At 51.7% G+C, this 22,414-nt stretch overlaps 4 protein-coding genes across 4 annotated transcripts; 3 read left to right on the top strand and 1 right to left on the bottom strand.

The window, feature by feature from the left end:
* Positions 1–290: 290 nt before the first annotated feature.
* LOC113953028 (T-cell surface glycoprotein CD3 gamma chain-like) lies at positions 291–2,481 on the top strand. The gene is made up of 5 exons (XM_027655684.1): positions 291–665; positions 1,087–1,293; positions 1,625–1,756; positions 1,886–1,929; positions 2,261–2,481. Exons 1-5 carry the CDS (start codon positions 593–595, stop codon positions 2,321–2,323), a joined length of 519 nt encoding a protein of 172 aa, XP_027511485.1. The 5' UTR covers positions 291–592; the 3' UTR covers positions 2,324–2,481.
* Positions 2,482–4,314: 1,833 nt separating this feature from the next.
* CD3E (CD3e molecule) lies at positions 4,315–8,098 on the bottom strand. The gene is made up of 5 exons (XM_027655683.1): positions 7,834–8,098; positions 6,092–6,316; positions 5,334–5,486; positions 4,892–4,938; positions 4,315–4,584 (listed from the first exon to the last, which is right to left on the bottom strand). Exons 1-5 carry the CDS (start codon positions 7,880–7,882, stop codon positions 4,528–4,530), a joined length of 531 nt encoding a protein of 176 aa, XP_027511484.1. The 5' UTR covers positions 7,883–8,098; the 3' UTR covers positions 4,315–4,527.
* A 1,043-nt stretch (positions 8,099–9,141) lies between these two features.
* On the top strand, positions 9,142–14,126 carry MPZL2 (myelin protein zero like 2). Its single transcript, XM_027655677.1, has 6 exons — positions 9,142–10,122; positions 11,392–11,558; positions 11,940–12,150; positions 12,391–12,535; positions 12,932–13,018; positions 13,557–14,126. The coding sequence occupies exons 1-5, from the start codon at positions 10,068–10,070 to the stop codon at positions 12,990–12,992; spliced, it is 639 nt and encodes a 212-aa protein (XP_027511478.1). The 5' UTR covers positions 9,142–10,067; the 3' UTR covers positions 12,993–13,018; positions 13,557–14,126.
* An 861-nt stretch (positions 14,127–14,987) lies between these two features.
* Positions 14,988–21,485, top strand: MPZL3 (myelin protein zero like 3). The gene is made up of 6 exons (XM_027655674.1): positions 14,988–15,077; positions 16,065–16,231; positions 16,645–16,855; positions 17,515–17,680; positions 18,538–18,601; positions 20,498–21,485. The coding sequence occupies exons 1-6, from the start codon at positions 15,017–15,019 to the stop codon at positions 20,522–20,524; spliced, it is 696 nt and encodes a 231-aa protein (XP_027511475.1). The 5' UTR covers positions 14,988–15,016; the 3' UTR covers positions 20,525–21,485.
* The last annotated feature ends 929 nt before the right edge of the window (positions 21,486–22,414 follow it).

Genomic DNA, 22,414 nt, shown 5'->3' with positions numbered 1-22,414 from the left:
ATAGCTGGGAGGGCACCAGGGGATGCTGGGGACCTGTGACTACTGGAGGTCTATGGCTAGGGGGATACCACTGGATGCTGGGGGGCAATGACTGGAGGGGGACAAGTTAATGCTGGGGTCTCCCCAGCTGCTGCAGAGCTTTGTGGCTGTGGAGGGGACCTGTGGACGCTGGGGAGCTCCAAGGCTCGGGGGGACACACCAGTGGCTGCCAGGGGACGGGTGGATGCTGTGGGGGACGCATGGATGGTGGGGGCTCTGCAGCTGCTGCTGTGTTCCCTGGTTTTGGGGGGACCCCTGGCTCCTGGGGGTCCATGGCCTCCTGCAGGAGGCTCACTGGCTGCTGGATGTCCTGGAGGGTCCGTGGCTGCTGGGAACCCACCACCTCAGCCCCAGCTGCCCTCCCCTGCCCTCCCACGGCTGCCAGGCCGGGCTGGGGTGAGGAGGCAGGCTCAGAGCACCTCAGCCATCCCCAGCTGCAGGGGGAGGGAGGCTCCAGCCCCCGGCATCCGGCACCTGACGCAGATCTGGGGCCAGTGGTGCAGTTGTGGTGAGGAGATCTCAGAGCAGGGGACGGAACCACCACCTCTGTGCCATGTGGAGGGGAAGGGCCCTGGGTGTCTGGGCAGTGCTGGCCAGCCTGGCTGTGCCCAGCTGGGGTAACCAAGGTGAGTCACTGGGGCTCGGGGCAGTTGGGCACTTGTCGTGGTCCCCAGAGATGCTCTGAGGTGCTGGGAGGGTGCTGGGAGGGAGCCCCAAGGCTTGGTGGGGCTTTCCACCTGGACATGAAGTTCCAAATGTCCGTGGGGGAAAGGGAATTGGTGCAGTGAGGATGGGATCACTGCCAGCTCTGCCTCCCCTAGACCATTGCTGTGACAGCCTGGAGCTGTGTTACTGTCTGTGATAACCCTGCCTTGCAATGACAGAGTCTGCTTTGTCCAGAGGTTTTTGTTTGTGGTGCCTTTCTGCTGCTCAGGGACAGCCTGAGCATCTCCACGAAGGAGCTCTGAGTTCTGCACCACTGTGAGGGTTGATAACTCAGCGGTGAACTCTCTGCTCTCTCTCTTTTTTTTTTTTTTTTTTGTACAGGACCTAAAATAACTGTGAAAGAAGTCAGTGGGAAGGTGTTCTTGGAATGTACAAGTGGACAAAGTAAAGTTACGTGGTGGAAAGATGGGAACGAGCTTGGAAACGAAACTCAGCTGGAGCTGAGTGCAGTTTATGACGATCCCAGAGGCCTCTACACGTGTCGAGCAGGAGAGGCAGCAGAGGGGAAGCTCCAGGTGCACTATCGAAGTAGGTGCTGCACCCCTGCTTTCTAGAGCCAGAACTGCCTGCAGTTTTAACCCCAGAAAATTTTTGAGGGAACTGCTGGTTTCCCAGAGTCTGTGGGTGGCTCCCCCAGCTTGCTGCAGGTTCCCCTGTCCGTGGTGTCCCCGTGAGAGCCCCGCAGCCCCGGTTAGTGCTGTGACTGATGCACTGCTGGCCTCTCTCTGGCCCCGCGCTGGGTGCCGGGGGACACACGGCAGCTCGTGCCACTGCCCCGGGTCAAACAAGGAGCCAAACTCAATCCCGGGTCTCTCTTGCCCTGGGACTGGAGCCTGTCCGTGTCCTTTTGTGCTTCCAGTGTGCCAGAACTGCATCGAGGTGGATGCTGCCACCGTCTCGGGGATCGTGATCGCGGACGTCGTGGCCACCGCGCTGCTGGCAGTGGCCGTGTACTGTGTCACCGGCCACGACAGGGGACACACGTCACGAGGTGAGGGGGGACAGGGCCTGGGCCTGGGCACCTCCAGTGGCACCCAGGCACTGCAGATGGGTTTGGTTTTAAAGGCACCACGCTGCCCGTGGCTCCCCTGATCCCTGACCACCTTCTTTCTCCATTTAGCGTCTGACAGGCAGAACCTGATTGCCAACGACCAGCTCTACCAGGTGAGTGTGGGGGCACACCTGTGTGTGTGTATGGGGGGACCTTCAGCACCTCTGTGCGGTGTGGGCCCAGCCTGGCCATGGGGACACGTCTGCTGGGGGATAATCAATGCCTGGAGGTGGATATTGCTCTCCGATGGGGCAGCTGCCTCTCCCCAGATGACCCAGAGTACGGGACAAGCTCAGCTACCCCGTCTCTTACTGTGTGTGTTAAGCTCTGTGTGTGGGGAGGGACGCTTGGAAAAGGCTTGGCAAAGAGAGTGCTGGGCCAGCTGCCCCTCCCAGGGCTGGACAGACATGCTTGGAGCTCATCTCCCCCTTTTTCCCCCTCCAGCCCCTCGGAGAGCGGGAGGATGAGCAGTACAGCCGGCTGGCAACCGCCCGGGCCCGCAAGTGAGGTGGGGACACTCTGGAGCCTGTGACTCCATCAGCACACAGGCTTTGCCTGGACATCCCTCCTGCTCCATGCCAGGCTGGGCTACTTGTAGCACTGTGCTCTTTCCATGACCTCCTGCACTTCTGTATTCCTCTCATTAAAGATGAGCCTGTCCCACAGCCTCCCTGCTCTGTCCCTTCTGTCGAGGGCCTTGGGGAAGGTGCACACTGGATGGGGTCTGATCACTGGGAAGGTGCACATTGGATGGGGTCTGGATGCTGGGAAGGTGCACACTGGATGGGATCTGGTGTCTGGGAAGGTGCACACTGGATGGGATCTGGTGTCTGGAAAGGTGCACACTGGTGCTCCCCAGCTCTGAGCAGGAACAGCCAGTGTGGTCTGAGTATGGTCAAAATGGGAGCAGACACCAGCCAGGATCAGCCAGCAGTTGGAAACCTCAGAAACCAGGTCACCCCCCCTGTGCCAGTTGCACACACCTGTGGGTTGTTTTCCTGCTTTTCTCAGAATCTGAGTGCCAGGCTTTAGGGAGGACCAGGCTGAGAAGTGCCCTGTGGCTCAGGCAATCCAGTGTTCAGGGGTATAAAGGAAGAAAAGAGGTAACACTCAGTAAAAACTGGCCACAAATCTGTGACACGTGTGACCCAGCAAACAACACGTCGTCTGTGCAGAGCTGTGGGTGCCCCACAGGTGCCCATACAGGGGTCAGGGTGTGATCAGCCTTGTGGGCAGTGAGCAAGGAAAGGACCTGTTTTCCTACAGTCCTTACACAGCAACATTTTGCTCTTCAGAGGAGCAGAATAATATCTTAGTGGTTTTTCTGCTGCAGTGAAGGGTCAGCCCAATGTGGCCATTGCAGGTAAAATATGCCAACACCTGCCTTTTACCTGCAAAGCCATCTGGGTAGGATTTCATTAAAAAAGTGACCAGCAGACTGCCTAGTTTGTAGCTCTTTCACCATCATCAGGTCTCAAAGCAATGGGCAAATGTGGCTAACCCCACTCAAGGAACAGGAGAAGCACAAATCCAAGAGCCAGACTGCAAGAGGCTCCTCAGCACCTCACCCTGGGGAGGACAAAGAAATATTTCTCTAGTGCAGGTAAGCACAGAGGCAGAGAGATGTTGCCACTGGGTGGGTGCTGATCCCACTGAGATAAGGAGTGTGTGGGATGGCACTGGCTGGGGCAAACATAGGGCAAACCTGTACTTTTGTGCACCCCACAAACAGTGGTAGAAACACCGGGGTGGAGCCTGAAGCAAAAATTTAGACCTTGTACGCCCAGAGTGGTCCAGGCTTCTCCCATCCCACCCAAGGAATGGGCTGCGTGGCTGGGCTGAGCAGGCACCCCTGGAGCAGTGCTGTTTTGCAGGAGGTGAGAACATGGCCCAGAGTGGTTTCAGAGCTGCTGGGGGTTAGTGCTCCTCGTATCTCTCCATCTCCCTGCTCGCTGCTCAGAGCCTTGTATGGTAACCCCAGCTGTGCCTCTCAAACCGCATCCTGGGGCTGAGCACATCGACCTGCTCTTGGGGCTTGCTGGGTGTTTATCTCCCCACACTGAAACTCAAGGGTTAAACCACCCCCAGCCCCCAGCACTGCTGCTGTTTCCTTTCCTCAGAGCTGCTGCTCTGCTCGGTAACAGCACCGTGGGTGGCTCTGGTGTCAGCCCAGAAACCTTCCCAGGCACCCCAGCATCTCTTGGGCCCTTCTTAACCTGTCCCACTGCTGTTGGGCCATTTTGGTTTTAATATACTGATGCCTCTGCTCCTTTTGCTACAGTCCTGGGCAGCAAATGAAGATAAGGCTGTGAACATGAGCTCTAGACAAGGTCAGAGGCCACCCACCCTGAAGGACACACTCCCTGCCCAGGGAGGCACTGGAGGGAAGGGGAGGCACTCAGGGCAGAAATTAAATGGGAGAGACAACCAGAGCATGCAACTGGAGCAGAGAGGAGAGTGATGGAAAAGGAGGCCAGGAACCACGAGTGAGGCTGCAGTCCTTTAATGGGGAGGAAAACTTCTCTTGCCAAGGCACGTTTCTGTTCCCTGGTGTCAAACCAAAGCACACCCCAGGGTGGGACAGCGGGTACCTGACCTGGCTGACCCCAAAATGCCTCAGCAGAGCTGCAGAGCTGGCACTGAGCTGGGCAGCAGCATTTAGCCCCTGTGCTGCTGCCTTCCGTGGCTTCCAGCCTGTCATCCTGGGAATTTCAGAACCCCCTGGATTCCAGGCCTGCATACACTTCCCGCTGGCCTTTCCGGATGGGCTGTGGGATGGAAAAAGATGTTAGTCTGGGAATCCTTATCTTAGTCCACGCAACACATTGGGGAAAGCACAGCAGAGCAGGTGCAGCACTGCTGTGTGGTGTGTGCAGAGCACAGGGAGCTGCACTTCTGCTCCCAAATCCCTGTGGCAGCACCAGGAGAAGGCACTCCACCCTCAACACCTTTTTTAACTCCATTCCTGGGGGAGCTTGGAGCTTGACTGGATGCTTTGTCAAAGGATAAATGCTACCAATTCCCAGACCTTGCTCTCCCTCCCCAGCCAGCAGAGAGATGGAAAACACTCCATACCTCATAGTCCGGGTTTGGAACAGGGGGAGGACGCTGCATCTTCTGACCTGCAACAGAGGCACAGAGAGGTGATCCCTGGGATGATTCAGGTAACACAGCACAAGGGACTTCCATGCTGATCCCAGGGCAATGCCATGAACCCACAGGTCAACTTGCATGGCTTTATTATGAGCTCAGAGCTTTCAAAGAGCCAACTGCTGCCAGGAGCATCTGCCATGCAGGGTTGGCTCCAGCACAGCAGGGAAACGGGTCTTTATGGGCAGGAGATTTGGCAAAGCAGCTGTTCCCATCCCATGCACAAAGGCAGGTGTGGGAAGCAGAAGGTTGTTTGGTGAGGTCTTGGAAGCTCAGGGAGAGCAGAGGGTGCTCCTCCCACAGTGGGAGCTTCATGTAGTGCCCCGTGGCCACCACGGAGAGCAGAGATGCCTGAAATGGCTCTTACCTCGTGGCCGAGGGGCAGGACCGGGGCTTGCTCGCCCTTTCCTGTCTTTGCTGAAGTAGTAGACCAGGATCAGCACCCCCAGGGTGATGAGGAGATCCGCAGCAATGATCCCTGTGACCGTCAGGGCATCCAGCTCCTCGCAGTTGGCACACACTGCCAGGAGGAGAGATGGAGGTGCTCAGAGCTGGGCTGCCTTCCCTCCCAGTAGAAAAAACCCAGGCCCCCCTCATCTGCTGAGTGCTGGCAGAGAGACACAGCTCTGGGTGGCAAGGAGAAAAGAGCAAGCAGAAAAGAAAGGGGAGATTCCTTTTGCCAAAAATGGGCTGTCAGACCCTCACAGGTCGGGAAGGGCCTCAGCAACACCACGTTCACCCTCAGTGTGTCAGAAGGAAGAGGAGTCTTCCCGTAAAAGCACCAAGTGCTGAAGAATTTGCTATGTTTTCAGGTAATCTCTTTCACTCAGTGTTTATTTTTCCTCGCTGTTTGTGCTCAGTTTTTAATTTGTTGGCACGTTTTCTCTCTTTGTTTTAAAGAGCAGCACAGTTCCCAGCACAAACTGCTGGGCAGTGCCTTTCCCTCCCAGCCTGCTGATGGGGAACTTCCCTTAGGAAAACAGTGGTCCAGGAAACTCAAATATACAGTGGAACCAGCAGATTTGCTTGTCTAAATGCAGGTTTCTGGTGCCCTTTGAGATGCCTTTAAGTATTTAATCTGAGCCACGTAGGCTTTAGCCCATGGACTGAGGGAGTTTCTCTCACCTCTGGCATTCAGGTACAGCTCATGCCTCGTCCCACTGGAGTCAGAAGAACAGCTCAGGTTGGCAGGAGAGCTGTCGTGGTCTGTTATAATGTACTTCCTCTCGTTGCTGGTGCCTGCTTTCCCCCCAGTTGACTTCCACACTACGTCATCCTCGGTCAAGGGACATGTGATTGTCACCGTGGTGCCCGAAATCTCCACCAGGAATTCTTCACTGGCAGACAGGCCTACAAGAAAGGAAACCAAGGGGAAAACTCAAATATTCCGATCTGGTTTTTAATCCTCAGCCATGAGGCTTCTGCAGACTTTATATCATATAGTTAAGAATGTTGGTAAAAATCATTTACCCTCCTGTGCTTAATCTGCAAAGAGAATAAGGAGTGTAAAAAAGTCAGCTGCTTGTTGCTGTTGGAAAAACCCAGCCCTGCTTGGGGACCACTGGTAATAGTTAAGGGCAATTTATGACAGCCATTTTTTCCATTAGTGAGATCACTAGCAATTAATGAACAGCAAATCTTTCCCATTCTACAATGTTTTCAAAACTCAAATATTTCTATTTGACTCTTAGTCCTCCCTTGTGAGGCATATTTGGTCTTTTGATCACACTAAGTAGTTAAGAACAATGGTAAAATAGTTACCCTGCTGAGCCGTGGTGCCAAGTACAAAAGAAAGAATAAGAAGTGTTAAGTAGTTGAGTTTAGCTGCTGCTGTCATACACCTTTCCTACTTCCAGGGTATCCTTTCTGAACTCAGCTGCTTGAAAGAGATGTTTATGATCCTGTATTCATGCTAAAGGCAGCAGAAGTATTCTGTTTGTGGCACAGGATGTTGTTTTGAAATTAAGCCTTTTCCCTTGGAAGCCATTTTTAACACAGACTAACACAGAATGGAAACTTGAATCATTTTCCGACCCAGTTTAGAAAAAGGGTTCTTGTTGCAAGCTGTGCACCCCAAAACTGTGCCATATTATCATGGAGCAAAGACTGCTGGAAAATCCTCCCTGGTTTCTGCAGTAAGAACCTTGTGAACTCACTGGAGGGTGGGACCCTGACCCTTGATTTAACACTGCAAAACAGTTTATTTAGGTGATTTTTCTGTCCTGTTAGGAAACAATCAGCTCCATGGGAGTCTCTGGAGCTGGAATATTAGTTTTTAGGAGGTGTGGATCAGACCTGTGATTTCCTTTAAAGACGTTTCTCAATAGAAAGTAAGGTAAATAAATAATCATAGATTTGAAATGCCACAGACAAAGGACTTGGCTGGAAAGAAGGTGATCTGATGCTTCTCTCTTTATATAGGTGAATTTAAATTTGAAAAAAGAACAGGCCATTGCTAAACCAGATGTTTTCTACCTTCTCAAAGGTTAGCAATTGGTATTTGCAGCACGTTGTCAGAGTAGTTGTAGTTTTACTGTAGTATGTCTTAAGTAATTATCTTCCAAACTCATCTCATTGTTACCGGCTTTTTTTAGAATCTTTACAGATCCTCTGCACTTCACCCTAAAGCAGCTGGTCCATTCAAACTGGTAAGGTGGAAATTCCTACCACAAATGGATATCCCACCAAGTCTGAACTGAAGTAGTTACCCATGATCACAAATTGGTTTAAGAAAAGTGCATGAAGTGGATAAAGCATAAAAATGAAACTAAGACAACAGAACCTCAGAGATCTCACTGCACGAAGCTCCAACCCTGCTGCCTGAAGTTTGGAGATCCACCCCTGGTGCCTGAAGTTTGGAGACTCACCTGCCCAGAGCAGGAGCCCCAGGAGAGGCCAGGATGGCTCCAACCTCATCCTTGTGTCCCTCCTTGTCTTGCTCTTCTCTACCACATCACACGGGCATCGCTGCGGGGCACGACAGGGCACGGCGGCTTCTCAAGCCCCTCTTACAGGAAAGGGGCCCAGGATCCTTTCCCAGAATTGTCCCCAGCAGTGCTGGGGGGACTCCCCGTTCCCAGGGACACGAGCCAGCAGCCAAGGCAGCCCCGGGACACGTGTGGGGAAATGAGCCCAGGTCAGGAAGTGCAGAGGCTCAAAAGGTCTGCACAGGACGTCACTGCCAGCGAGGGGTGGCTGCTCTGCACCAGCCTGGCCAAGCCCCAGGACAGCTCTTGGAGCTGCTCTGGGAGCAGTAGGAGGAACGAGCAGGGATTAGATTTGCTGTCAGGACCTTCCTGACAGCTTTTGGGAGTGAGTGTCTCTGGAGTTCAGGCTGCTGCAAACAACTTCACAAAGAATGGTTTGGGTTGGAAGGGACTGTAAAGCTCATCCAGTTCCACCCCCCTGCCATGGGCAGGGACACCTTCCACCAGCCCAGGTTGCTCCAAGCCCTGTCCAACCTGGCCTTGGGCACTCCCAGGGATGGGGCAGCCACAGCTTCTCTGGGCAACCTGTGCCAGGGCCTCCCCACCCTCACAGGGAAGAGTTTCTTCCTATTATCTTATCTGAACCTCCTCTCTTTCCGCGTGGAAGTGGCCGGGCCCCACTAGAGGGGGCTCCTGCCCCGGCCAGGACTGCGAGGAGGGTACGATCCCTCCAAACCCGGGCTGGGGGCAGGCACAGACCGCCCATGGCACCGGGGCAGGGGTATCTCAGAGCTCCTCTGCTGCGCTGGGAAGATTTTGAGAAACTCATCTTTCATCTCGTTCCAGAGAACCCGAAGGAATTTCCCTTTCCAGCAGCGATGCTGGCACGGACCCAGTGGGAACACGCTGCCTGCCCAGCTCCCTCTGCTCCAAGCCCACAGAGGAGGCAGAGCTGCTCAGGTGTGGTGAGAATCGTGGGGATTTGGGGGCACAGGTCCAGGGCAGACATTCCAAGTCACCCAGATCTCTCTCCTTCCACTGGGCTCTCCACGTTCTGCGCCTGGCACACACCTTGAGGGACTCCTTCCCAGACGCCTGGAGGATGGAGCTGGCTTCTCACTCCTTCCCAGGAATTCCCCATTTACTGACATGGCTAATCCCAGTGTTGTGGGCCCTGTTTCATTTACTGGCGTGCTCTCTTTGGTTGTCAGAGCTTTCTTTCAGTTATTTCAGTTTCAAAATGAAACATCAGATAATTTAGGTTACTAGTGAGTGTGAGAGGGACACGTTTGAAACAAGATGAAGATTATTGAAAGTCTGCAAGTAAAGATGGGAGTAGACCCTCTTCCCAGTCCTGTGCAGAAATAGGAAGTGAATGCAAATTGGCTGCTAAGGAGCTGCCTTGCAGTGCTTTAAACACAACCAGAACAACCCCTCAGCCTGATATTTATCCCGGGTGGCAATGAAAGAGAAGGAGATGATGTTTTGGAATGGCAACTGAATGGAAATCTGGGGAGATGCAGTGATGAAGGGTTAATAAAGGGCCAAATTATTCCCGTGAAAATAGAGATACTTGGTGTCTCAGAGCCATCAGCAGAGGCTTGTTAGCAGGCACAAGAGTCTCTGTGCTGTACTGTAGGTATCTATGTTCTGGTGGGACACTTCCATCCTCTGGATTTGTGCCCACACTGCTGCCACAGTCTGGTTCGGGTTGCTCTTTTTGGACTCTTCGCAGGTGTGGGTTTTTTTGCCAAAAAACCTGCCCTCGTTCCTTTGAGCCATCTACAAACACCTTCGGGCAAACTTTCTTTTAGGAGCACAGCTACCTCCCACAAGAGGGGAGTGGTTTCAGGTGGAAGCTGGGAGGAGGAAAGATTGCAACACAAAAGAGCAAAGGAATATGGGAGGGAGAAGAAATTAATCTTACCCTGAGAATCTCCCTGTTTTACACCCAGAAGTGCCTGGTGCTGCCACACCTTCCCACGGTGCCCGGGCAGGCAGTGCTGACTCCAGCACTGGGAGCACTGAGAGCGCTCTTGGCCTCGTAGGCCAAGCTGGGAGGAAGGAATTGGCCTTGCTGTGCTGGGAAGACTTTGAGAAACTCATCCTCCACCCAGTTTTCGAGAAGCAGAAGGGAATTTCTCTTGGCAGGGGAGCACGGACGGGTGTCCCCGATGCGCGGCCGCGCCTGGGCGGGTGCTGTGCTCGTCCTCGGGGCGCAGCTCCCAGGTAAGGAAAGGAAACCTGCCCTGCCTGGCCTCGCTGCCATCCTGCCTCTCCTCTTCCCATCCCTGACATTAGAAGGCACAGACTTTGCTCCCGTCCTTGTGCTGCGGTTCTTTCTGTCCGGGGTTCGCTGGCAGTGACACGACGTGGTTGAGTCTCAGGTTGAGGCGTGTTCCAGCTCCTTCTGAGCTCGGGTTACAACATCTTTTTCTCTCCTGTCGGGAATCTGAACTTTAGTCCAAGACTTTTTTTTTTTTTTTTTTTTTGCTACCTTTGTTCCTAAACAATCAGAGATTGTTCAGGAGCCTCGGGTTCGGGTCCTTTACACAGCAACAATTCCAGACTGACAATAAACTCGCTTGAATTTTCAGCGGTTTATATCAGAACACTGGGTTTTAAGAATAGCACGTCCTCCTTTCCCAAATGCATCAGCTCACGGATGTAATCTGTCTTGAAAAAAAAAGTACTTTAGACTTATTTCCCACAGTTTTTCCTTTTTAAAGGAGTTTAAAAGATTTGGCACTGAATCTCTGGATGAGAAACATGATCTCTGCCAGTGAAGCTTTTCAAATGCGAATACCTTCAATGTTTTCAAAATATTTTCCCCTTTGAGATAAGAGATTATTTGGAAGGAAGTCTTTGGTTATAAATTACTTTCAGATGTGTCTTTATTATAAAGCCAGATTTTACAACCTTAGATAAGCTTTTTTGGCTTGGATCATACAGGGGCAAGTTAACTTCCTAAAGTGACAGGAAATGATTAATAATTTTTTTTCTTTTTCACCAGAACTCCTTTGGTTTTCCTGTTTTTCATTTTCCTCCTTTCTGTGCCTTGCTGGTTGTCCCTCTCTCAGGGCACCATCGAGCCAGCGATGCTCACTTATTTTTGAAGCAGCAGCTGTGCTGGTTTGGTTAACAGAGGATGTTTCTTTGCCACATTTACCTTGAGGATTTCCTCTCGAGTTCTTCAGCCTGACTGTATTTGACCACAGTTGTCCAGGCCCTTCCTCCATCAGTAAGAGCAGTTTTCACTGTGCTGGGAGTACAGAGTGTATAAAGAAAGTTCTAGCATGGGTCTCAGCAGTCCAGTTTTAATGGCAGGACTGATTTTCCCAAGAAATCTGCAGGATCACCCACTGAGGAATTATCTCTGTGCCCAAGACAATTATTTCCAGGGCTAGATAAGGCTCAGACTACACACTGATAAGGAGCAGTGATGAGTTCACACCTCGGCAGTGATTATGGCCTCTCACCCCTCTGTTTTCCCAGCAGCACTTTGGCTGGCAGCAGCAGTGGAAGTTTACACCTCGGAGGAGGTGGTTGCTGTGAACGGCACAAACCAGCGGCTCAAATGCACCTTCTCCAGCAGCAGCCCCGTCAGCCCCCAGCTCGCAGTGACCTGGAACTTCCAGCCCGAGGACCTGAGCTCCCACGAGCCGGTGAGTTGAGATCTTTACTCTCCATTTCAAACTGGTTTGCCCCAACAAACCAGTCCCAAGGCCCAGCACTGGGTGAGCCCAGTGGGGATGGGCACCCACACCCCAGACCCACAGCTCTGGGCACTGGGGCCTTTCCTCTGTCACCTGTCATGACTAACCTGAGCAGTGAGGTCTGTTTATAGACCCTGGCTGAAGAATGTTCTCATGCTCAGTTTTGGGTGATCGGGGTTGAACTGTTTGTGGCACAATGAACTATTTGTGCCTGCTGACACCTCAGCCCTGTCTTAGCTGACACCCTGCAGCCGGCAGGACTTGCAGGGCACAGGAATCTCCAAGGTCCCTCCCAGCCCAGGCCATTCTGTGTGTCTGTGATCCCTGCAGGTGTTTTACTACCTGAAGGAGCCCTACAAGCCGCCCTCGGGGCGGTTCAAGGATCGGGTCACCTGGGATGGGAATGTGGAGCGTAAGGACGTTTCCATCATCATCTGGAACCTGCAGCCCACCGACAACGGCACCTTCACCTGCCAGGTGACCAACTGGCCAGATGTTTATGGCTCCATCGGGGAAGTGCGACTCCGGGTCGTGCAGAAAGGTGAGAGGCCAAGAACCACCCCCAGAGGTCTCGTGAACTTCACCAGTTCCCACGTTTGGGAAAACTACGGTAGAAAAAAAAAGGTTTATAAGTGTAAAGCATGAGGGTAGTTAATGGATACAGGGGAAAAAAGGAGCCTAAGGAAAGGTTCTATTCACAGATGGAGGTTCCCAGCTTCATTCCTCCCGCCACAGCCCCCCTGTGTCCCTCTGGTTCATGTCCCTGTCTCTCTCCATGCAGTGAGTTTCTCAGAAATCCATTTCCTGGCCGTGGCTGTTGGATCTGCTTCTGTCCTGATGATCGTGGTGGTGTTAGCTGTGATTATCTGTCGACAGCGACGCCAGAAAGCGCAGGAGAAGAGGACTGGGGCGTCAGACACTGAACTGTAAGGACAGAGGAGGGAGGGAAGGGCTCCTGGGAAAGCTTGTCAGATGGAATTACTGGCTTGGCCCCTGCACTGGGCATCTACAATGCAAAGCTGCCAACACAATTAGCAGCAATTGGCTGCGTGTTTGCAGGCAGAGCAGAGCCCCAGGATGAACCAGCTTTGCAGTCCTCCCTTGGCTCTTGCCCTTCACAGTGGCTCCTCATTCCTGTGGTGGTACTTGGCAGGTGATCCCTGTCCCCTGGGCCTGGCACCGTGGTCACCATACGTGTAACACACCCATCTCACCATGTGACCCCTTATTTGTGCCATGTGTGACTCAGATCCTGCTGCTCAGGGTATCTGACACTCAGTTGGGCTTTTTTTCTTTTTTTCCCCCCTTTCTTTTAATAACAGTAAAGAAAAGGAGAGCCTGAAGATGAGAGAAGAAAAGGAAGCCAGTCCATTAGAAGACTGAAGGTCTAATTGGTGTATACAATGCAGGTACCCATCTCTAATTAGTGTCTCGGTGTTATTGGGGATTTTCTAAGACAGATTTCCTCAGGTATTTCACTGCTATTCCCAGTCAACAGGCCATGGGGGCCATAAGCAGAAAGAGCTGAGGCCACAGTAACACTTTGCTGTTGGAGATCCTTCAGGAGAGACTCACAGCTGAACAGGCAGTGGAGAGAAGCTGCCTCTTTAATGTACAAGAGATTTCTCCTCCCTAGTGTTGAGGATCATTTGTAGGAGAGCTGTTGTCGCTGCTTCCCATGGCATTCCTGCTTTGTGGATAAAGAGGAATGAATTCATTTCCTTTTGTCAGTTTTGAATGCTGCTTTTTTACTCATTTAATCTCTATTGTTTAAAAATTGCTGCAGGAAGACTGGAGGTGTTTCCATATTTGCTGGCTTTGCTTAAACATTTCAGGATAACTTTTACCCGCTTGGTCTCTGAGGTCAGCAGTTACCTCCATTATTTTTGTTTTCAGCAATAACCCTGAGTAATGAATGTTTGTTTTTCTTATAACCTTTCTTCTTAGGTACTTCCAAAGCAGATGGTGAAAGCTTGTAATTTGGGTTGTTAGAACAAAGGCGAATTACAGACGCCCCACGCTGTGAGTGTGGTACCTCTGCTCCACCTGAAAGTCTGGCAAGGAAAGAGGATGACACTGCACGAGTTGTGAATTCCCTTCAGCAAAGCAAAGCAGGAGGAACTTGCCCCACAAACGAGGAACTTCACCTTCACTCCTGCAGAATGTGAAGAAAGTTGCTCTGGAGATGAAAAAACGCCAAAAGATTTGAACAAAGCGCCAAGATGTCTGACTGAGCGAGGGTTTGGAAGTGTTTGAGCAGATGCACTCTTGCACCTTAAAAATCACAACGTGCCTTTGTGTTGCCCTGTTTTTCCTCCCCTGAGATCCTCCCTGGCATCACGAAAACAGAGACTGACCAGTGAGGGAGCAGAGGAGCAGCCAGTTGCTTCAACAAGTGTACTTTAAATCTCTTTTTTACTTTAAATGGACTGTGTTAGAGCTGGGCAATGTGTGCTGTTTGTTATTAGGGTAACATTCACCGGTCAGTCTGGTTTTCACACCCATCTCTTGCAGCTTTGGGGGGTTTTTTAACTCTGGGGGTTGAGGTCACTGCCTCTCCTTCTCTCACTCCCAGCACTGCCCCATGTTCCCTTTGGCTCCAGCCCCCTCACCCTTTCTCTCCAAGCCAAGATGCTTCTTTCCCCCACTCAGCAGCCTTACGCCCACTGTCACAGGCACCCCAGAATTTTGTCTAGCAGTGTCTCTGAGCTCAGAGACATCCCTGAGCAGGTGATGCTTGGTGGTGTGAGGTCCCACTCAGTGTGGTGCTGCAGCAGAAGGGGATTGGGATTCCAACAACAGCAGCAAAATCCCACTTCCTCCAAGTGCTGCTCATTGCCCAGGTGACCCCCACACCTGCACTCACTCAGCCCATGCCCTGTGCTCACACAGGCTTAATTTAGGCAAAGGAGGCCCCAGCTGGTGGATCCTGCAGAGCTGTAACGGTTTTTAACCAGCCCCAGGTGAAACCTGTTGTGATATTTAACGAGCCCCAAATCAAAACAGAGCCCTGTTTGTTTGAAGAGTGTCTTTATGGCTTTATAACCTGTAACGTGCTGGCCACGTTACCTGTCTGGGTGTTTGCATTTTCAACCACCTGTGTCACAAATAAAGGCACTTTGCTGAGAGCCTCGATGGTGAGTAGCGGGGTTGTGACTCGGGACCCCCCCCCCCAGCTCCAGGCACCTCAAATGAGTGGGTTTGCACCCAAAAAGTGCCGAAGAGGCATTTAGGGGCTGACCTCGACACGGGGCTGAGGAGTTTAGGGTGTCCGGACCCTCCGGATCGGGCTCGGCCGGGGCCGCGCGGCCGCCTCAGGTGTGCCCAGGTGGGGCGGCCATTTTGGGGCTGCCCCGCCCTCACCTGCGCCAGGTGAGCGCCATGTTCCGGGGCTGAGCCCAGCAGGGATGCGGCTCCCGGGGGCCGCCGGCCGCCTCCTCCCGCGGGGGGTCCTGCTGCTGCTGCTCGGTACCGGGGCGCTCCGGGGGCTGCGATGGGCCGGGACGGGACGGATTGGGGCGGGATGGAAGCAGCGCTGCCCGCGGTCCGGTCGGGGAAAGGGGGGGGATTCCCCGTGGGAACCGGGCGAGGGGCGCCCGGGATGCGGCTCCGAGGGCAGCGGATGCTCCAAGGGGGGGGTGGATGGTCCATGGAGCTGTGGGAGGTTCGGGAAGAGCTGTCTCGGGGCGGTGGGTGCTCCGGGGGATGGTGGGAGGCTCGGGAAGGGCGGTCCGGGGGTGGTGGATGGTCCATGGGGCGGTGGGGGGCTCGGGAAGGACCGTCCCGGGGCGGGGGTGGCCGCGGGTCGCTCCGGCCGCGCCGTGCGGGGCGCTGGAAGCGGCGGGGAATTCCAAACCCGTTCCTGCTCCCTCGGAGCCCGCCCAGCAGCGGAATAAGGTGCGACCATCAGGGCAGAACTTCCTGCCCAGTGTTCCCGTCTCCTCCTTCCTAAGCCGGGAGCGGGAGGTTTGGGAAGGGCGGGAGGTGAGCGATGCTCCGCTGAGCGCTGTGCGGGCCGAGCCCCGCAGCGGGTGAGCCGGGCAGGAGGGGCTGCACCCGCTGGAAACGAGAACTAAGAGCACTTATTGCTGCGGGGTGACTCCTGACCCCGGCGCACGTGGAATTCAGGGGCTGTGGCGAGACACACAGAGCCAAAAGTGCCTTAAAGTAAAGCACCTAAAGCTGGGACTTTGCAACTCGTCAGAGAGGCAGCTGATCCCATTTCTCAGCTCTTTATCTCCACATCTAAATATAAGCAGGCTCCAGCCCTGCACAGAGTAGGTCATGGGCGTTGTCTGTTTTCCTTCAAATTTCGTTGTGAAGGATGCCATTATTGCCCCGCTTTAGCCTTTGAATTGTCGTTGACCTGTGTGTTGATACTTTTGGGACATCAACACTCCTGTGCCTTGCTGGTAACGAGAAATTAATCCTTGCCTTTTGTGCCTGTTCCATCAGGTGTGTGCAAGGCTCTTTCCCTGGAAATTAAAGCCAGTCCTAAAGTGACAGCTGTTGTGGGTGAGCAAGCCCTGCTGAAATGCTCCTTCAAATCCAGCTCCCCCATCACCGAGAGCCTCGTGGTGTACTGGACATACCGACCCCTCACTGGGGGCCCGATGGAGACAGTAAGTGGAACAGGGAGTCTGACCAGGCTTCTGTGCTTGCTGAAAATCTTAATTTTCTGTTTGCTTTACTGAGCTGCTGCATCACTTTTTGATTTGGGACTCATTGTTATCTGCTTTCCCGTGTGAAATTCCTTTGGTGCTCTTTGGGGAAAAATATTCTACGTAAATGTAAAATAGCAGAATGATGATAAAGCAGATGAGTTTTGGGGATTGCTACAAGTGCTGCATTGTGCACTGTAGCCATAGAATGTCTGTAAAGATCTGATTAGTGGCTTTATTTCTGTTGCATAGGAAGTATTCTTTCTGACCTCTTAATGCGTATTCCTTTATGATTTCAATCCAAAAAAGCATTTCTCTTTGCTTTCTTGGGCGAGTGTTTTATTGGCACAACTATTGCCTTTGCCTCCTTTTAGGTTTTTCATTACCAGTCCGTTCCATACCCAACAACAGTGGGAAAGTTCAAGGACAGGATATCCTGGGTCGGGAATGTTGCCAGTGGTGACGCTTCCATCGCTCTCCAGAGCCCCGAGCTGAGTGACAACGGGACGTTCTTCTGCAGTGTGAAGAATCCTCCAGACGTGTACCACAACATCCCCCAGACTGTGCTGGAGGTTACAGAGAGGGGTAAGGCTCCATTTCCATGGCTTGGCCTCATCTGTGGGACAGAGCTGCACTGTGGCTTTGTCGGGATCCTGGGAGTCTGAGCATCACATGGAAAACATTCCCTGGAGTTCCATGTTAAACTTTCAGCAGGAGTTACCTCAGCCCTGCCTTCTCAGCTCAATACATTGAGAACTATTGAAATTATTTGGGGCATGAGGGGAGAGAGGGAGCTGTGGTGATAACCAAAATCAAAAGTGTCCCCTTTGTTCAGCACTTTCAGCCTCCCCATATTGCAGCGGAACAAGTTAAACGATGAGGAAATATTGGCCTAAAAATAACACCCACATCACAAGCACTGACTGTCAGTAACACTCAATTCCTCATCTGCCCTGCGTGTCAGACCTGCCCCAAATCTGCAGCTCGGGCGTGCTGATGGAACTGTGTCGTGACCTGCCTTCCTTTGTAGTTCTTTGCATCTAAAGCGCTCGCCTGGGCTGGGTTTGTGACAGGAGTCCCACAGATTTGGTGGCAGAGATGGCTGCCTGCAATCTGCCAGCGCTGTGCTTCACATGAGAAGGCCACCAAGCTGTGTGTGGACGTTTGTCCCAGAGGCTGGGGAGGGCTCTGTCTCCCTTTCTTTCCCTGTGTTTCACTGCTGGAATGCCGGTGTCTCCCCACAGGCCTCTCCTTCCGATTGACCTCAGCAGCCCTGCTCTCCTTGTCCGTGTTTCTCCCTTCCACCATCGTGGTCGTTCTGCTGCTGGTGAGGATGGGAAGGAAATTCAGAGTGCTGAAGGAGAAAAAGAAAGGTGGCTACAAGAAATCCTCCATTGAGGTGTCTGATGAGTAAGTTCTGGCTGCAGCCCAAAGCCTGTCCTTCCACTTTGGCCTGTCGGCACAGGCCAGAGGATGCTTCCTCCACTGTCCTTCGTCACACAGCGCTCAGTGTCTGTGGTTCAGTCACTGGTTCTGCTTCTCCATGAGCACCATTCAGCACTCAGAAAGCTTTGGGAGATCCCCAGGCTGGAGCATGAATCACGTGCTGTACATCCCCTTTTTCTGTCATTCGTGTGAACCGTGCAACAGAAGCAGTTCAGGGTTAGCCAGTCTTTCACTTCTGTAATGGGATTTATTTTGGCCTGAGTCAGCAAGACATTTTGCCTACGTGGGCTTTATGTGTTGCATTTTGGTATGAAGTGTCCATAACATCAGAACAGATCCAATAATGCCACCTGGTTCCCCTGTGGTGGCCTGAGCAGAGGTGCCAGGTACTGAAGGAGCCTTGGAGGCTGAATTCCCCTCTGGAGAGGATTCTGCTCTGGAAGGGTCAGTAGTGAGAACAGCCAGGTAACAGTGCTGCTGCAGGAGCTGCACCTGGCTTTGCCATGAATCCAGGGCTGCAATCCACTGCAGAATGAGGTTTTACTGCAATGTTTCAGTGTTCTGATGGGAGTTTTGAGATTCCCCAGCCAAATAGCAGCTCTTGTTTTCTTCTTCGTGGCACTGAAGTGAAATATCTGCCTTCAGAATGAGGGGCCTGACAGCCTTTATTCTCTTTGGTTTTGCTGTGCAGAATCAAAGGCTTTTCATCACGATGAAAAAACCTTTGATTCCGTGTGGTGTAAATAGAATTCAGAGCCTGTAGGACTTATCAATGTGTTTTGGGAGGAAAAGTCCAACCTAATCCCGTGCCTTTTCTGCAGGCCTGAGCAGACAGAGAGCATGGGCTGCTCCGGGAAACTCAGGGCGTGGTGTCTGAACTGTGTGGTAAGTGAAAGCTGGTGTTTTCACTGTGGTTTTGCCAAATTTGGTGCTCATTGGAGGTGCTAAGGAAGTGGAGCTTGTCATAACCCCTCTGGATGTCCAGGAGTTGTCCCAAGTGGCTGGGCTTAAGCTCCTTGTTTTGTCTCGAGATCCACCGAATTGATTTTTCGTGTGACTTTAATGAAAACAAAGCTGTGGCTTTAAGATGAAACCCCAGAATTTAAGTGCAAGCTGCTGTGTAGTTTCTCTGAAGGCCCTGCAGGACCAGCCTGGGGGGCTGGCAGTGCTGTGGTGGGGAAGGGAGGCAGGGACACCTCGATGCCCTGTGCTCCTTGCAGAGGAGGTGCAGCCCTGCTGCTCTTCTGGAGACCTTCCTCCTTTCATCCTGTTTACATTGCAACAGAATGTTTCTAAACTCTGGTGGTTTGTTTGTTTCTTTGTGGCTTTTTGTTTGTTGTGCCTTGTTGTGTGTTGTTGTCTTCTAACTCTGCTGGTTCCCTTCCTACCCATGAGCAGCTCCTGTGAATCAGGAGCCTTGTACTGACTGTACTGAATGTTTTTGCCACCTGCTGCCCTTGTTTTGTGTGAGTCCTGTGTGCTGGGATCAGCAGCCACAGCCACCAGTGTGGCACATTCCAGAGTAATTTGAGTGTTTTCATTTTTTTCCACGGTGTCCTGTAGAGCAAACTGACCTTAGGCACCTTTGCATTTCTTATACACAGTCAGGACATATGCTAAGGAGTATTCAAATATGTGTTGCTTCATTCACTATTCTAATGCCAGCGATTTAAAATGTCCTAAATGCATGAGCCTTCAGACAGGCGTGTGCTGATGGTTTCTGTTAGATACAGAATGGAAAACAAGCAATTATGTAAGCTAAATATTAAATATTTACATTTCTACGTAAGATACAGCAGTGTTGGGAACAGGGGTGCAGAAAGTAGGAAATGCTTTGTGCCAAAGGGGAAGTGGCCTTAGAGGTGGAAAGGTGACATGCTGGGAAGCAGGGAGGGACCAGGTGGAGAGATGGGAAAGGATGGAGCCCCAGCTTGGTGAGAGAAATGCTGTCAGGCAGTGGGAGATCTCAAAAGTTGAAAAATGTCTTTTCATCCTTTGAGAGGAGTCAAATTGGAGTGATATAATCCTGCTGCTCTCATGTTGAGTATTTTGTCAGATTTGATTCTTTGCTCTGATATTGAAATACTTGTCTGATCAGGTGGCTGAGAATCCTGTCGCACTCACCTTAATGATTCTGCATTTTTGAGGTTTCTGTAATGTGCTTTTTCATGCTTAATATGTTACCAAACAACTGAAATTGCAAAGCCATTGAAAAACCTCTTTGGGCTCAAAGTGACTGGAGAGTCAGTGAGATTTCCCCTGTAGAGCTGAGGAGTCTGAGTGAGTTCAGATCTGGGAGCTGCAGATCTGGCTCGAGGGGATGCCAGCAAATGTCTCCTGTGGTTGGAATTACAGACGACTGGGCTCTGAAAATAAGTGGTTGCTGTAGCTGAAAAAACAATAATTTGTGCTGCTCTCTGCAGGGATTGGTGGTGCTTTTGCTTTGTGCTGCACTTTATGGCTCATCTTTGGTTTGAACTTCAGCTGCTGCTTCTCTTAAAACACACTTGATGTGCTGGTTATACTGTGGTGGTTGGTCTGTGTGTCTGTGAGGAGTCAAACAGATTCAGCTGCAAGTGCTTATACATACATATATATACATTTACATACATTTTTACCAGTGTTTGTGCCAGTCCTCTGGCCTGCTCAAGCACAGCAGCACTTTGGGAAGCGTTCAGGCTCTTGTCAGAAGCCCAGCAGGCTCAGCATTCTGCTGAACTCATGGCTTGACTCATGTCTTCACACACAGTCTCAATTTCTCTCCCCATGCTCCCTGTTTAGGACACGGATGAGGAAGATCCATACTGATGAAAGGCTAAATCTGTGGAGAAAGAACAAAATGGCAGCACTGAAAATCGGGGCCAGGTATTTCTGGAGGCTACTGGACAACCAGTGCAGGTGGAAGGACGTGCTCTGCTCTTGGTGGATTGGAAGAATGATGCTGCTGGGATAATTCAATTTTATTTAAGCACAAAATAATGATTTTTTTAAAAATCCTTCTAATTTATTGGGGAAAAAGGAAATCTCTTCAGCTCACTGGTGCAGTGCCTGCAGCTGCACAGGCTGTGTCCTCCCAGCCCTCTGCCAACATGTCTTGGTTCACTTGCAAATTTGTGAGGTTTTGGTGACATCCCTCCTTTCCTGAGCCCTTGAAAGGGAATTTCCTGAAGGACAGGCTGCTCCAGAGCTCTCTAGGCTGCTCATCTTTGGGGACTGGTGATGTTTATTCTCAGTTTTTTTGGAATGTATTTGCTGGTGACCCAAACCCGTTTGATGAAGGGGCATCTGCCATCCTGGGAGCGAAGAGAACCTACTGCTTTTTGACTATTTCTTGGTTTAATCAGCTGCATCACTGGCTACATCTCCCTCTCCTTGTAGGGGTGAAGCACAATTCATAGAAAACAAACCTTTTTTTTAATCAGAAGTGCAAATGGGGACTCTGTATCTGGGGACACACAACCCCATCTACCTCAACCATGGACTTGAGCACTGCCCAAACCATTGTTCTGTTTGCAGTAGTTGTTTTCTTCCTCTCCTGGGTACCATTTTAGGGAAATGGCCAATCATGCAGCATTGCTTCCCCTGAAGGAAGAGCATTTCCTCTTTCACCAACCTTGTCCCTTAATGAATGACAAAGAGCAGTGGAATCCCTGAATCCCTAAAGAGCTGCTGTTTGCTGCTTCCTTCCCCTGTGTGACATTGGTCAAATATTCTCCCTTTACAGGTGTGGTGCAATTTTACTGCTGATCTTGATGTGCCATTACGAATAAACTGCTTTATTTCATTTTGACCTGTGGATAACTTTATTTGGTTAAATATAATTGAACTCATAAAACTGCCAGCCTGAGTTGCTGCTTGGGTATAAAAATTGTCGTGTGGTGATGGGTAAAGGGAGCAGATTTAACCCAAAAGGGAACAGGTACCGAGTCCCCCTTTGGCAGCTCTGTGGTGGCTGCAAGTTCCTGATTGAGAAGCAGGTCAGCTCCACCTCCAGATGGAGAAATACATTTTTCTCCTGCCTACTATAAAATAATATTTAAAATGTTTGTGCTTCCTGGTGACATAATGCCTCTGTGGGCCAGAAGTTTCCTGAGAAAGGCTGCTGGTGGGATTATGCAGCCTGGAGGAAGTGGCTTTGTTGTTCCACTCTCAGAGCTCACGCAAGTTCTTGGGGAAAATGAAAGACTTGTTTGCTGCAAAGTGTTTGCCTTCAGCTGGGACTCCTTTGCAAGCAACAGGCTGGACCCTGGGCAAACCTTTCTGGTGCAGAGCTGAAGTGCCCCCTCGGAGGCACACTCTGCACTGTGAGTGCTGTGCAGCCTGAGTGAGGCTGAGCTTTCTCTTGCTCTGTCACCCATGTGGAAATCCCTTGGTGTGCCATGAAAGCCACTGATACTGGAATAGAGAACAGGGGTTGCTTTGGTGTTTCAGAGAAAGAGGAAGGGTGAAAACAGGCTCTCAGAGGGCCTGGGGGGTGTGCAGTGGATGAAAGCAGTGGCTGGGGGGTGTTTCTGAAGGGAACAGCTGTGACAGGGGTGTGAACAGGGGTCCTTTAGCCCATGAGGTGCCTGCTGGGCTGGGGCTCCTGGCAGCACCAGTAGTAAAGTCCAACAAAGTTGGATGATGCCTCATCAGGACAAGATCCTGCAGCAAGGGTGGTTTTCTAACCAGCTCTGATCCCCAAAAACAAACCAGGGG

Source organism: Corapipo altera, unplaced genomic scaffold (assembly GCF_003945725.1).
Source record: "Corapipo altera isolate COAL_440 unplaced genomic scaffold, ASM394572v1 71, whole genome shotgun sequence".
Classification (NCBI taxonomy): domain Eukaryota; kingdom Metazoa; phylum Chordata; class Aves; order Passeriformes; family Pipridae; genus Corapipo; species Corapipo altera.
This window is presented reverse-complemented; position numbering and strand designations above follow the sequence as displayed.

Excerpts from the sequence above, each read along its gene's own strand:
- CD3E (XM_027655683.1), bottom strand. The coding sequence starts at position 7,882 with ATGAGGTTGGAGCCATCCTGGCCTCTCCTGGGGCTCCTGCTCTGGGCA. Across the intron at positions 4,939-5,333 it reads TCCTGCCCCTCGGCCACGAG|GTCAGAAGATGCAGCGTCCT; the intron begins GTAAGAGCCATT and ends CCTCTGTTGCAG. Across the intron at positions 4,585-4,891 it reads TTCCAAACCCGGACTATGAG|CCCATCCGGAAAGGCCAGCG; the intron begins GTATGGAGTGTT and ends TCCATCCCACAG.
- MPZL3 (XM_027655674.1), top strand. The coding sequence starts at position 15,017 with ATGCGGCTCCCGGGGGCCGCCGGCCGCCTCCTCCCGCGGGGGGTCCTG. Across the intron at positions 15,078-16,064 it reads GGTCCTGCTGCTGCTGCTCG|GTGTGTGCAAGGCTCTTTCC; the intron begins GTACCGGGGCGC and ends CTGTTCCATCAG. Across the intron at positions 16,856-17,514 it reads GCTGGAGGTTACAGAGAGGG|GCCTCTCCTTCCGATTGACC; the intron begins GTAAGGCTCCAT and ends GTCTCCCCACAG.
- MPZL2 (XM_027655677.1), top strand. The coding sequence starts at position 10,068 with ATGCGCGGCCGCGCCTGGGCGGGTGCTGTGCTCGTCCTCGGGGCGCAG. Across the intron at positions 10,123-11,391 it reads CCTCGGGGCGCAGCTCCCAG|CACTTTGGCTGGCAGCAGCA; the intron begins GTAAGGAAAGGA and ends TTTTCCCAGCAG. Across the intron at positions 12,151-12,390 it reads ACTCCGGGTCGTGCAGAAAG|TGAGTTTCTCAGAAATCCAT; the intron begins GTGAGAGGCCAA and ends CTCTCCATGCAG.
- LOC113953028 (XM_027655684.1), top strand. The coding sequence starts at position 593 with ATGTGGAGGGGAAGGGCCCTGGGTGTCTGGGCAGTGCTGGCCAGCCTG. Across the intron at positions 1,757-1,885 it reads CAGGGGACACACGTCACGAG|CGTCTGACAGGCAGAACCTG; the intron begins GTGAGGGGGGAC and ends TTCTCCATTTAG. Across the intron at positions 1,930-2,260 it reads CCAACGACCAGCTCTACCAG|CCCCTCGGAGAGCGGGAGGA; the intron begins GTGAGTGTGGGG and ends TTCCCCCTCCAG.